General features: G+C 47.8%; 1 protein-coding gene across 1 annotated transcript in view; it reads right to left on the reverse strand.

The window, feature by feature from the left end:
- The window catches only part of ENTREP2 (endosomal transmembrane epsin interactor 2), a 423,337-nt gene extending 408,635 nt beyond the window's left edge, over positions 1-14,702 (reverse strand). Inside the window, exon 1 of the mRNA XM_084765592.1 lies at positions 14,303-14,702. Coding sequence (XP_084621718.1) covers positions 14,303-14,521 — 219 coding nt within the window. The 5' untranslated portion in view covers positions 14,522-14,702. The remainder of the gene's footprint in view (positions 1-14,302) is intronic.
- Between the last annotated feature and the right edge of the window lie 646 nt (positions 14,703-15,348).

The following is a 15,348-nucleotide window of genomic DNA, read 5'->3' on the forward strand; positions in this document are numbered from 1 at the left end:
ATTACTTTAAAGTCAGAACTGTGATCATCATCACATCCTTAAATATATCCAGTAGCCTCTGCTTATATCCCTGGCTTTGTTTTCCATGGGTTTCCCACGGTCAATCATGGTCTAAAATACTAAGTGAAAAAAAATGCCAGACAGAATTGGTGAATCTTAAACATGATGCTGTGCGATGCTACGCAGAGTGTTGGACTCTCATACGGTCCTGCCCTTTCCTACCAGAGATACGACTCATGCAGTGTGTCCACCACATTGTATGTGTGGATGACTCTGTGGCCATCTAGTTCCCAGGCCATCTGTGCTTCCGAGCCAGAAGTTGTGGTGTCAAGCATTTGTGCTGAGGTAACCATTATTTTACTTAAGATCAGCCCCAACACACAAGAGTAGTCATGCAGGCAACTCAGACTCGGCACAAAGGAGGTGGAGAGTGCTTCCCTGTGTAAACAACGGGAAACTTTCCATTTTGTAAGAAAAACATGCACTAAGGCTGCTACAATGTCCAGTAAGAACAGATCTTCTATTCATGAAATTGAAAAGGAAAGAGTTTGTGCTAGTTTAATGTTAGGCCTTAAAATGTAAAAGTTATGTCTATGGTGCAAGGTAAATACAAGGAAACACACAGTCTGCAAGAGGCTGGACACTAACCAAACTTTTGGGCATCCCTTGGGAGTCTTGGGTAGTATCCCCCATGGAGAAGACAGGGGTGACTACACCACTTCCAGGGCCAGAGAACACACAGTGCCAGGTTCCTTCTCCACAGGGGAGCACGATTTGGCTCCCTCATTCCTTCAGCTCCAATTCCATCCCTGTCATTGAAATTCATGCATCATCTGGACCACTAGAGAGGACAGTGAGACAATGAGAACTCTTGACGTCACTGGGCACTAAGGATGCTCTAGATCTCTCTATGGCTGTGGTTAGATGGCTGGCTGGTGTTTGGTTATTGATAATAGAACCACACACACAAAACAGCAGAGTAATAGTGTATGTCTATTATTTTATTATGTATGTATGTATCTGTATGCACATATGTATCTGTGTGTATATGCATTGTGTGTTTGCATGCATTTATGTATCCGTATGCATATGCATGTGTGTATATTCACATGTATGTATTTGTATGTGTGTGCGTGTATGTATTTCTATGTCTGTATTTTATGCATGTGTTTGTATGTATGTTTGTGTACTGGCTGGTTTTGTGTATCCACTTGACACAAGCTAGAGTCATCAGACAGGAAGAAGCCTCAGTTGAGGAAATGCCTTGATGAGATCCAGCTTGTAAGGCATTTTCTCAATTAGTGATCAATGGTGAAGGGCCCAGCCCATTGTGGGTAGCACCATCCCTGGGCTGGTGGTCCAGGGTTCCATAAGAAGGCAGGCTGAGCAAGCCATGTAAAGCAAGCCATGACGCAGCACCCCTCCAAGGTCTCTGCATCAGCTCCTGCCTCCAGATTCCTGCTTTGTTTGAGTTCCTGACCTGACTTCACTCAATAATGAACAATACTGTGGAAGTTTAAGAATAAACCCTTTCTCCACAACTTGCTTTTTGCCATGGTGTTTTGTTGTAGCAATAGAAGCCCTAACTAAGACAGTGTATTCATGTATGTATGTATGCATGCATGCATGCATGTATGTATGTATGTATGCATGCATGCATGTATGGTATGTGTATGCTTGTGTGTATGTGTCTATATCACAAAGAACATGAAAACCTTGAGCAGCAATTGTATTCTATGTGTCATAACAGACTGTCATCTCTGTCAGTCTATGGCATTTCTTAAGTGTCCTTTCCTGTTTGAAGAGCCAATATTACTGTGTCTCATACTCTCTAATGGTACCCAGGGGTGCTGGCAAGCAAAGAGAGGGGACCTGGCAACACCAAGTCTGTATTGGACATGGCAGGTGAAAATCAGATGCTCTGTTTCTCTCTTTTGCTGACATGGGGTCAAAAATCAATTTCTATAAAGATGCTGTCTTTTGTGAGTGGCTGAAAAGAATTTTTAGGTGTCACTAGAAAATAATGGTTTGCTAAATCAGAAGATCTGGTAAGTTTATGTTCATCAAGGCCAAGCTGCTTACCAACATGTCAAATAGGTGAGGTCATTAGAATCCATCCAAATTTTTCTAAGCTCCAAACCCGTATCTCAAAACCACCACGTGTATTCAGTGAGAGCCACCACAGCTCCCTCAGTGTCTGTGGCTGTCCCTCAGTGTCTGTGGTCATCCTAGAGTGCCTGTGGCTGCCCCTTTGTGTCTGTAACTGTTCCTCTGTGTCTGCAGGGACTGTTTCCAGGACTCTGTTCCCTCACAGGCACTAAAATCTATGGCTACTCAAGTCTCCTATATAAAATGGTATAGTACGCCTGGGGACATGTTTCAGTTGGTAGCAATACTTTCTACACACGTTTAAGGCCCTGAGTTTGGATCCCCAACACCCACACAAAAAAGCTGGATGTGCCCACGCACACTCCTGCAGCCCTAATACTGGGTGGGTGGGGGATGAAAACAGAAAGATCCCTTGCTGGTTGCCAGCCTAGTTCCAGGTTCAGTGAGAGACCTTGGTCTCAAAGGTAGAGGGCAAGAAATGATGGGGCAGAACACTCAGTATTTTAGTCTGAAGACTCCTAGTGGAGGAAGAAGAACGCCAACCCACCCACAAAAACGTCAACCCAAAATCCACCCTGCCTACAAGAGGACTTGGAGGGATAAAGAGAGAGCACAGAGAGCAGGGATTGAGGAAATACACAACCAATGTCTGGCCCAACCCAAGTCCCACCTCCGTGGAAGAAAGCCAACTCCTGACACTGTTAAGGATACTCTGCTATGCTTGCAGACAGGAGCCTAGCAGAGATGTCCTCTGAGAGGCTCCACCCAGCAGCCATTCAAAACAGATGCTGAGACCCACAGCCAAACATTGGGCAAAGTGTAGGGAGTTTTGTGGAAAAGCTGGGGGAAGGATAAAAAGACCTAGAGGTGACAAGGGCTCCACAAGAAAACCAACAGAGCCAACCTAAGCAGGAGACTGAAGCATCAACCAAGGACCATGCAAGGACTGGACCTAGGTCCTCTCTATAGATGTATCTGATGGGCAGCTCAGGCTTCATGTGGGTCCCCTAGTGAGGAGAGCAGGGGCTGTCTCTGTTGCCTGCTTCTTGATCATTTATCCCTGGTAGAACTGCCTTGCCAGGCCACAGGGGGAAGAGGATGCACTCAGTTTTGATTTGACTTGATGAGCTGAGATGGGGTGGGGGACTCCCCTTTTCTGAGGACTAGGAGAAGGGGAGGGGGGAGTAGAAGGGAGGGGGACTGAAAGGAGAGGAGGAGGAGGGCTATGACCACGATGTAAAGTGAATAAATAAGTTAATACAAAAATTTTAGTCTGCCTTCTCAGGCATGTGCACACATGCATGTGAAACACACACACACACACACACACACACACACACACACACACACAAACACACACTCGGTGGCGGGTGTCAGTCTTGGCATAGAGCCTACACACACCCTACCATGTACTTTCAATTGCACCGAGACAGCATGCAATGCTCCCTGCCCTGTTTGAGAGGGAGCCTGCAGACATTAAGAAAGGGCGCAGGTTTTTTTTCCTGAGTATTTTTGTTCCGCAGTAAGAACGACAGACTCAGACTCCAAATACACAAATGACTCACTCTGATTGATCTCATTACAGGTGACAAGCCAGAACTAATCTTATAATTAGATGGTGGCAAGGTTTTTTTTTTTTCCAAATAAAATTTCACTGTCCCGTCGTGTTTCAATTTTTCTCTACAAGAGAATCAGCTTAAGTCTTAAGCCTTCATTTCAGAACAACTAAGTTTCATGTCCATCTGAAATACACTGTTTGGGCTGAAGTGACTCAGAACCGATAGACACCAAGCATAGGCGTTTCACATGCACACATTCAGGCAAATATCACACACACACACACACACACACACACACACACACACACACACACACTAAAAAATAAAATAAAAAATAAATGCTTTAAAGTTTAGCTTTGTTAGGGCAGATTTGGGTAGTTTAAAGTACATGTCTGAAATTTGAAGATGTGCAGGTGCGCAGCCCCACTCTAGGAGACCAAGCACACTCATCAGAGAGACAGAAACAATAGGATCCGGAGTGCAAGCCCAACCACAACTGGCGACACAGCAAGTCCAAAGCCAGCCTGTGCTCTAAGAGATCCTGTTTCACAGAGAAGGGCGTGCAGGGGAGTTGGGGGGGGGTGCTCTGCAGGTTCTAACAGCCGATGACACAAAGAACTACTTTATTTACATTTGCTGTGCCTCAATACCTCACACACTTGCACCTTTAAAATTCCCAGGATTTTAACACTCCTAGTCCCTCCAGGGTCACCTCATACATCCCTGTCTGTCTCGCCGTGCTGTGTCCCACAAAGAAAATATGGTGCCTCTCAGCTACAGGTGAGGAAGAGGAGAGACAACAGTCCATCACGACACGAAGCTGACATTCCATACATGCCTCAAAAGTGAGATGTGAGCCAAGTGCACTAACCCTTAGCACAAGTTCTGGTACCTAGTGCATGCAGGACAGTGACAGCTAGTGGTGTGCTGCCCACTGGAAGGCGACTATGAGAGCTCTCTGATGTGCTCAGCACAAAACATCAGCACGGGACTGTCATCTGATGGATCTGTTAGTTAGTTTGATTGGAGGACAATCATCACACGAGATATACTGGAGCAACTGTGTTGCCACCTTAAGCGTGTGTGAGTTTTTATATTTGCTGATTGTAGCTCAATAAAGCAGAGGGTGGAATAAAACCCAGGTAGCTCTGGTATGCTGAGAAGACTTAGGCCTATAAATCCCACTCTCAGCTTGCCAAGTCTCTACACCACAGAGTCCAGGCGAGGCTGTGCCTGGTCAGCATGCATGAGGGCAAATAGCCAGAGTCCCTGGGAGAGCAAAAAGAATCATTACAGCCCCCAGACCTATGTGCTGCAGCCTTGTTCCCATGGTGGCACAGCTGGGAAGCCACAGGACCCTTTAGGGGTTGAGGCCCATAGAGAAATCTCTAGGTCGTCTGAAGGTCATGCGCTTAAGAAGAACAAGATTACACACATACACATACTACATGAGCAGTTCTGCCTTACTGCACGCTCCCCACGATGTGTTTCCTCACTGCAGCCTAGCAGCAGCAGAACCAACCAACCAAGGGGCCAAAACCTCTAAAATGAGGAGGCAAAAATACTTCTTTTCGGTACTGGAGAGATGGCTCAGAGGTTAAGAGCACTTGCTGTTCGACCAAAGGTCCTGAGTTCAATTCCCAGCAACCACATGGTGGCTCATGGCCATCTGTAATGAGTTCTGGTGCCCTCTTCTGGACCATTGGCTCACATGAAGGCAGAACATTGTATACATAATAAATAAATAAATCTTTTTTTTAAAATACTCCTTTCACATTGTATGATTATCTCAAGGTACTTGGGGCCTCATTACACTTATGTGTTTGTTTGTTTGCTTGTTTGTGTGCGCACGCATATGTGTGAGTGCATGTATGAACTACTATGTCACAGTACACACATACAAGTCTGAGGACAACCTGCAGGAATTGCTTCTCTCCTTCCATCAAGTGGGGCTCAGGAATCCTAAGCATGCCTTCAGGTTTGGCAGCAAGCAGCTCTACCCACTGAGCCACCTTGCCACCACTCAAGGTATTTGGCAAAAGTAAATGAGGCACCTGAAGACCCTGAGGGTGTCCCCCTACCCCCATTCATCCACATGATGGTGATGATGGCAGCCCAAGGGGTACCAAGAAGGGTGAGTTCCTAGAGGTTAAAGTGCCTCCCACAGGGTCTGAACTATCAGCAAGTATGCAAAGCACGCATGCAACATTTCTTACAGCATGAAGCCGTCATAAGAAACCGCCACATTGTGTATTCTCCTTACGCAATCAAATCGTACAGACTGGCTGCCTTTCCAAGTCCTCCTCCCTTGGAAGCAGCTTTTGGGATGACCCAGCAAAGGTCTCCTCCTGTGCTCTGCAGGTCTGGGAAAGGCAGCTGGCCAGAGAGAGAGCTGAACCATGTGGACATCTGATGAAACTGAAATGGGGTCTGCAAATGAGGCAGGAAGGTTGTTCCAGCATTCACCTCTTAATCCAGAGAGGTCTGCGCCAGCGAAATAGCATCCTTCAGTGGAGACAGCACACTGAACCTTGCAGGGATGATGTCACACCACGCTGGCAGCCTGGCTCCCAAAATGTTCAGAAAAAGACAAACAAGACAAATGACACCACATTTGGGCAGGTCACCAGTTCTGCTCTTCAACTTGTCTGGGCTGACAGTCATTTCAAAACTTCCCAAAACAACCTTGACCAAAACTCTCTTAGTGCCCAGCATGAAATTTGGCTGTAGCGTTCCAAGATGCCTACAAGTGCCCAGGATGTCCACTTTGACGGGTAACTGAGCCTTGGACTGGGAAGCCCACTATCTCAAGGCCTATTTTCAATTCCTTCTATCCATATAGTGCATTTTCTCAATTTTTTTTTAAATTGCAGGAAAATGCTTTCTTGCACAATAGCTCTAAGGATTCATTTCACCTGTTGCTAAGTTTCTCTTCACTGCACACAGATCCCCACGTGTTGGCCCCATTTGCCTGTCTCCCACGTTTTTATTTTTCTACCTCCCTTTATTCCACCTTCATTTTCACCTCACTTTTCTCCTCTGCCTTCTCTGTCTTCATCCCAGCAGAATCCGTTTGTTCCTGCTTTCCTTATAACTCAGTCACTTCAAAACCCATTTCCTTCTGAATTCCTTCCTACTCGTTTCATTTCTCATCTACATGTATTGTTGTGACCCTCTTGACGCCTGACTGGCGTCGCTCCTACAAAGCTGCTGGCATATACCGAAATGTTATGCTTTAATCTTCTGGCATGTGTGTGGTGGCATCAGTATGCAACTGTGTGTGTGCACGCGCGTGGGCATCCATGTGTGCATCCATATGTAGGCTGCAGCTTGGCCTCAGACCGTTTCCTCAGCCACTCCCCACCGTATTGTTTCGAAACAGGGTCCGTCACTGGATGTACAACTCCCCAGAATCAGGCCAGCGAGCTCCCGTGATCCTCATGCCTCTGCCCCACCATTATAGTTGGTGTGCATTATAATCACACACCAACACAGCCAGACTTTTCTTACGCTGCTGCTTCAAATCTGAACCCAAGCCCTCTCATACTTGCAGGGCAAGTACTTTATCAGCCTGGTCCTCTCCCGGCCCCAAGTGTTCCTCGTTCCTCCTTGGGGAAGTTGATTATCTCCGGTGTTCTGTTACAGGAACAGAAAGGCGACACAGCCCCGGTTCTGAGATCTGGTCTGTGAGGATCCTCCTCCTCACTTCCCCCATCTGAGCCTACTCTTCCACCACGACAGCTGTGCTGCCGTCCCGCTCAGGTTAGTATGCATTTCTAGTCATTTTTTTTCTCAGTGGGGGGGGCTTTCTGGAATTGCTGTGTTTCTAAGGTTTTCCAAAGAAGGATATGGATTCTCCCACATTCCTGGTCCGCTGTTCTCAGCTACATTAAAAAAAAACAAAAACTGAAAACACTAAAAAACAAACAAACAAACAAACAAACAAACAAACACCTTGAAGGATCTTTTCAGTTTTGCCATTTGCTCCCGGAAGTGCCCGCCCCCCATTCTACTTTTAGCAGCAAGGAGCTCATGTGATCCTGATGCTGCTGGTTTATGGTGCTGTCCATCCAGTCCTGGAACTGCCAGGAGCACCCTGTCCCCTGGGCTCAGATGTCATGTCGTCCCTCAGCTCGTCCTGTTGCCGTCATCTCACCCACTGGCTCAATCACTTTCTATGGGAGTCGGGAAGAGAGTGAAGAATACTCGATCATGAAGAACGCATCGCCATGGGATCTTTTCTAAAATGCTTCCAGTAGGCAGATCGGTGAAGAGGCACAGTGCACTCCTGACCTGGAAGAGTCAGAGCTTCCCAACCCCATACAGATGCTGTGATTGCAACCCTAAGTCAGCCTTGAGAGCAGGCAGGCATTTGACACTGATCCGGAAGATGTTCATGTCCACAGAACCCAACCAGAGAAATGGTGTACAGACCTGCCTTGCCAGCTAGCAGAACTCCCATGAGATCTGCATGATGAAAGTGGGCTGTTGGGTGCGGTGGGCACCCTGCCTGCCTGCCTGCCTGCCTGCCTGCCTGCCTAGCACACACAAAGCAGGGAAATCCTATCCCCAACCCCTGAAAGAGGAATGGAACGAGTGGAGGAGGAGGAAAGTGGGCCAGGAGGGAAGGATATATTGGACCCTAAAATAGACAAGAAGGAAAAACTGAATAGAATCCAAAATAGGACTTGCTTACATAGGAACTTGAAGGCAAACAAAGTTAGCTTTCTCAATGTTGTCTGTAAAAATTAAGAAATGCTGGGTGAGTAAAGACAAGGATATATAAAAAAAAAAAAATCTGTGGCTGTGGGCCTAGCTCAGGTGGGAAAGCCCTTGCTATGTAGGACTAAGGATCTGAGTTCAAACCCCAGCACCCATGTAAGAAGTCAGCCATGGTGCTGCAAGCTCTTAATCCTAACACTGAGGAGGAAGTGACAGATGGATCCATATCCTAATCAGAAAGCACAGGTCCCAATGAGCGACTCTGCCTCAAAACACAAGGTAGGTATCACCTAAGGAGGAATACACCCAAGGTGTGTGCGTGTGTATGTGTGCGTGAGCATGTGTGTGTGTGTGTGTGTGTGTGTGTGTGTGTGTGTGTGTGTGTGTGTACAAACAAAATAATATAATAAGTTCTGGATTAGTAACGATGTGGATATAAAAATGAAAGTATTAGAAAGGATATCTCAGGGCTATTTGAGTGACCTCTGTAATGATAACTAAGAGTAAAATGTGCAGAAACTATGAAAGTGAAAATGAACATACAACTGTGAAAGTTTTAAATACTGCAAAAGACAGCAAGAACTGAGCCCAGTGAGGAGATATTTGCATCCCACAAAAAAAATAAATAAATAAAGTGGCCATGAAAATTCACATCAAATCTAAACAGATGCCAATCTTCTTCCTTCTGATTAATAAAAGCACTCAAGGCTGCTAATATCCCACGTCTCAAGAGCGGGGGAATAGATATCAAATCCATATGCGAGGCTCCTGGGCGTAAGAATGATTATAACCTTTTCCCTCAACCAATCTAACAACACCTAACAACATTCCAACCGGAACAGCCTTTGACTACTGGCGGTTCCACTCTAGGGATTCACTCACTCACTCACTCTCAGAAGCAGAAGCTGGCATCTGAGATAAACAGCATCAGACACATAGAACCTGGGTCACCAGGAAGTTCCCAGCAGCCGAAAAACTGAATAAACCAATATAGTCTTCAGTGTGGACTATTACGTAGCCCCTGAAAGAACGGATTCAAAACTGTCACCAGTTATGGGCAAAGGACTATTCCCTACACACTACATTTCAGAGGGAGCCACAGCATAAAATGCAGGTGGCAGCATCCCACGTTAATGTTCTTTAAAAGAAAAGGAAGCATTTCATGTGTAAGCATTCTGATATGCCTGCGCCTGTGAGATTTGTGGAGGCACATTAAACACCACTGGTAATGCCAGCTACCTACCTATCAGCAGAGCACTGATGGGGAAGAGTGTGTTTGCACATTTCCTGGGCTTTAGTTATGGCAACAATTACATACTGCTTTAGGAATATTTTTAGAATTCTGGCAGCATTGCTCTTAAAGAGAACACAAAGACTTAGCTTCTTTGCCAGCAGCGGCTGTGCAGGTGATTCCACTGTCCTGGGCATTGACAAAATTAGAAAAGAATAAAGTGACTCCACTAAAAGATAACTGGTCAAGACCCCGCCCAGCTCTGTGCTCTTGTACACTGTAAATCACCACTCACACGTGGCAGCGGATCATACATAAGGGAGGTGACCCATCTCCTAACTTGTTAGACAACAGAGCCTGGCACAGGGAACGAACTATAGGAGGGTGCTCTGCAGAATCAAAGCATCATGTGGCCCTTTGTTCATCACTGACCTCTGGCCACAGCTGCTCCACTTCACCAGCCTCCAGCTTTGCTAAGCTCCCCCTCCTGTAGTTTAGATCTAGAATGTCCCCCAAGGCCCATGGGGCAAAAACTTGGTTCCACATGGCACTGCCGAAGTGGGAGGGGCCTAATGGGAGGTCTCAAGCAGCCTGGAAGGGAACGATGGGTCTCAGCACCTTCAACTTCCTTCTTCACTTTGCTATCTGATTCAAAGAAAGCGGGTTATACGCTCCTACCACAGTGTGCTGCCTTGCCACAGATCTAAAAGCAATGGGCTAGGTGGTCAGGGACTAAAACCTCCACACGGCAAGCCTGTGTGTACACACACAGACACATACATACATACATATACACACACTCATATATACAGGCCCATACACAAACACACACACAGATACACATATATACACACATTCGAACATATACAGGCACATGCACAAACACATACAAATATACACACAGACACACATTCACACATAGACACATACACACATAGACACATACATGTACATACATATAGGCACATATATGCACATATACACAGGCATATACATATACACACATTCACAAACACATATATCCATGCATATACACATACTTACATATACACATATATATGCATATAAATTACACACCTGCACATATAGTCACACAGACACATACAGACACACAGACACACATAAACACATGCATATACATCACTCATATGTATACCTTGCACACATACACAAATACACACATATGCACACAGACACGTATATGTTCACCCACGCACACACACACATACATACACATGAACACCCACACATATACACATCTCATACACACACAGACACATATACACAGCCAAACACATACATGTATATATACACACTTGGAACTTTAAGTTTTCTTAATATCTCCAGTTAATGTGTCTTCTCTTAAACCTTTCAGGCATGGTTAAGGTTTTTCCTAAAAAAACAAAAACAAACAAACAAACAAACCCAGAGGGTGTGACCACCTTGCTCAGGTGGATTCCTTCACCAGCAGCCTCTCCTCCACGCTCTGCATGGATAGTTAAGTGTCCTCTTCAAGTAGGCACTTGGTGTTTCTAAAGTGAGAGCAACTAAGTCAAAGCCACTTCTTCGCTCAGCGACCTTGAGGCAGTTTCTTATTTCTTCTCTGTTCTTTTCAGAGCACTCAGCACAAGTTGCCAGGACTGCTTGAGGAGCAAGCAGGCCTGAAGAGAGCCTGCGTGATTGTGTGGCACTCCCCTGGCTAAGACAAGTGAGACGCCTGATGGAAATTCAAAGGTGGGGGCAGAATTGTCCAAAGCCCAGAGCACCAGGAAGCACAGTCCACTAAGCCACCAGTGAAATGGGCTATGGCCCAGCATCTGGTCTGGTACACAGTAGGTGTTCAATAAAGTAAAAACTGTTTTTCTTAGTATTATTTTTTTTCCCTAAATAGAACTGTTGATGTACCAATGCTTCACCAGATCCAAACCACAGATGATCAAGAAGTCCGAGGCAGCGACGAAGCACCCAGTGTCCTCTCAGAAGGTGCACAGAGCGGAGTCCAGTACCAAGCCCAGTGTGGGTTTCCTTAAAAGTCACATGTCTTAAAGACCCTTTCAAGGTAGTTAGGGCAGCCATATTCGTTACCATGGGTGACTGAAATCAGGACCCTCCAACGCTGGAGGTCCAAATCCTTTACATGTCACACAATTTGCATATAACCCACACATGCTTTCCTGTGTGCTTTGAGATCATCTCTGGGCTGCCTAGAATAACTAATACAATACAAACACCATGCAAACGGCTGCTACATCTTATTGTTTGGGTAGTAATTGACCAGAAAAAAAATCTGTACATTTCTGTACAGATGCAGGGTTTTCCTGAATATTTTCTTTTTTTTTTTCCTTTTTTTATTAATTTATTCTTGTTACATCTCAATGGTTATCCCATCCCTTGTATCCTCCCATTCTTCCCTCCCTCTCATTTTCCCCTTATTCCCCTCCCCTATGACTGTTCCTGAGGGGGATTACTTCCCCCTGTATATGCTCATAGGGTATCAAGTCTCTTCTTGGTAACCTGCTGTCCTTCCTCTGAGTGCCACCAGGTCTCCCCCTCCAGGGGACATGGTCAGTCTATGGTTGATTGCATCTTTGGCTACAGAAGCTGCTGACACTGAGGGCAGGCTGCAGAAGGACGGCAAAGCACCCACGTTAAGTACTCATAACCACAACAACATGCAAACCTGTTCCAACTGGAACTAATCATTCTTTCTGCAGGGTAGAAACAACGTGTGAAAAGCACTACACACACTGTCTTGCAAGAATTTACAGGCTGGAGATGCAAGTCCGTGGGAGAGCACTTCCCTAGTATGTATGGAGATATTCCATCCCCAGCTTAGAGAAGAAGAAGAAAAAAAGACTTTTAAAAAACACTTGTAGCTGATTAAGTATGAAGATTGAAAGAGAAGCCTGTTCAAGTACAGATGGAAGGCCAGCAGGTGGGAGGTGAAACACTTAAGACTTTATGGTGAGGTCACTGCTGCTCTCCAGAGCCCAGAGAAACGTGAGCACACGGCCTAACACTGGAACATGACTCAGAACTTGGGGGGGAACTGGAACCAACGGAGTATAGCTGAAAACAACAGCGTTTGAAACACAACTTGCATTACTGGTTTTACATATAACTTAACCCTTGAAACAAAATGTAGGGAAGGTGTTTTTTTTTTTACACAAATTTTCTCAACTGTCTCTAATTAATGTTTTATTTTTGAGGGTGTTTTGTTTTGTTTTGTTTTGTTTTGTTTTTTTTAGCAATTCTCTTTGCAAAACCTAGGGAATCGAGCTAAGGCTCAGAGAAGGTGGGGGAGGCTCAGGAAAGAGCCAGAAAGCTTAGCTAATTCACCAGTCTGCCACCTGTAGGCTGGTTCCAGCAGGCTGAAACTCAGTACCCACTAGACAGACATGAAAACAATGCATATTAAGTAATGCTTAAAAAACCGAGCAACAGATGTGTGCAGACTATATATAGGGGCGGGTTTGGACCACGGCTCCCGGGAGGCTGCCTCCCACCTCCTCTCATCGATCTGAACTCTGGGAGCTGTGACCACACGTCCTGCCATCCTAGTCAGCTCTCCAAGATGAGCCCCCACCCCCGTCTGAAATAAGCTTTGAAAATTAATACCCCCATTAGGATGAACAGCCACACCTGTATCGATCCTTGTTTCCAGGGTAGTTTCGCCGGGATTTCATTTTTAAACCCGACAAGGAACTTACGAGAACAAAGGCCATTACAAACTAAATAAATAAATAAAAGCAAAGCAGGACTGATTTTTTTTTTAATTACAAAAGTTAAGAACAAACAGCGAACATTAATTACCAAGGCTTGTTTTGGGTCTGGGTACGCAGAATTTAAACGCAGAACGTTCACTGGAATTCTGTAATGTAGTTACAGATGTCAAGAGTTCTTGAAACAAGTGCCCACCTTTATAAATACCCGTGCCATATTTATCTCCTATTCCCGTGTGCCCATGCTTTCTTAATATAGAAAATAAGCAACTTTCATCAAAACACTACAAAATACTAAAAAATATAATAATAATAATCTCGGATCAATGGCTTCTTTAAACAAATGTTTTCCTGGAGGAACATTTGGGGGTCAAGAACCTGAAAATCAGAGTGGAGTTCAAAAGGCATACTCCCTACTCCGGGTCCCCAGCCAGCCCAACAGAGCCATTCTGGGCTGAAGAGAGAAACAAGACGTCCCCGCGCCCGGGAGGGGAGTGGCCAGAGCCGGGCCAGCGGGTCCCCTCCAGACTGACCAGCAACCCAATACGAAGTACCGCGCGCCCCCGGCGAGAACCGCAGCGAAGGGAGCCGCGCACAGCGGACTGAGCACTGGGCTTGGGAACCCCGGCGCCGCCTTGGTCACGGTCGCCCGGGTTGGTCACCCGCGAGTGGGGCTCCGGGCAGCTGTCCCAGGCATGGACCCGCCGCCTACCGCTACCCACCAGGTCTCGAGGGGAGGGTGCCTGGCTCCTTTCCCCTCAGAAAAGTAACTCTGGGCGCAACGCATCGGAGCGGCAAACGCGAAGCGCAGAGATCCCGGGAGTTCCCAGCCCGGACTTGGAAACTGCACGCAGCCGAGGCTGCCAGACCTGGCCGTCCGCTCCCCCACTCGGCGCGGGCCGCGTCCCCGTCACTGCAGCTCCCGGTCCCAGCCCGCGCCCGCCGCCGCAGACACTCACCGAGAAGCCGGCCCAGAAAGGGCAGGAGTGGCGCACGCGGGCTGAGGTGGTGAGCGCCAGCGCCGCGAAGCTCACGGCCACGATGAGGCATCCGAGCGCCATCTGCGTGGCCCCGAGAGCCAGTACGATGCGGGAGCGGCCCGGGCACTCGCGCAGGCGGGACAGGCTGCGGGGCAGCGCGTGCGGGCGCGGTGTGCGGGGACCGCCGGCCGGAGGCATCGCGTCCCGCAAGCTCTCTCTACGCTGCGCTCCTCACAGAGGTGCCAGGGCAAGTTGCGCCAGCTGCGGGGACCGCCTCCCCGCGGGCAGCAGAGGCTGCGGCGCGCGGCCGATGCTAGCGGCCCCGGCCAGGCGAAGAGCCCGGCGCCCGCAGCCCGCACCGGTGCTCGCGCCCATGCCACCGCCGCTGCGCAGGGCCGGGCGGCCGCGCTGCGCCCTCTCCTGCTCGCCGGTTCGCCCGCCCGCGCGCTCCCCCGGTCGAGCGCGGGCGCGAGCCACCGTGCCGGGCGCGAGCCGCCGCGGGCTTCGGGAGCGAGCCCAGCCACTGAGCGTAGGGCCCGGGAGGGAACTGGAGCCAGAGCGGGGACTTGGAGGCGGGGGTGAGTGAGTAAGGGGGGCTTGCGGGAGAGGTCGCAGGTGTGTCCTCCGCGTTGGCGCCTCCTCTTGGGCGGTGGAGGATCCCAAGGAGAGAGCAGACAGAGTCTGGACACCAGCAAGGGCAGCGGGCTCTGAGGGAGCCTTTGGCCGACTATGAGAGAAGGACTGCGGGACCCCTCCTCCGTGCAGAGGGCTTGGAGCCCTGGGATGTGGATTTCCTGCACTGAGCCCTAGGCGTGGCGTCCTCCAGAGTCTCTGCAGGGCAGAGACCAAGATAAGCCTAGGCGCTTTCCTGCAGTTCCAGAATCTCCCTAGCAGCCACCTACGACACTCCCCAGGGGACGCAGTTGCCTTCTATCCACCTTTTCTTTGAGGGATTGTTTAGAAAACAACTCCCAAGTTTGGGCTTTACAACAATATGCAAAGCGAATGTAAACGGATATTGTATT

This window comes from Acomys minous (assembly GCF_964271855.1).
Source record: "Acomys minous genome assembly, chromosome: 2".
Taxonomy (NCBI): Eukaryota; Metazoa; Chordata; class Mammalia; order Rodentia; family Muridae; genus Acomys; species Acomys minous.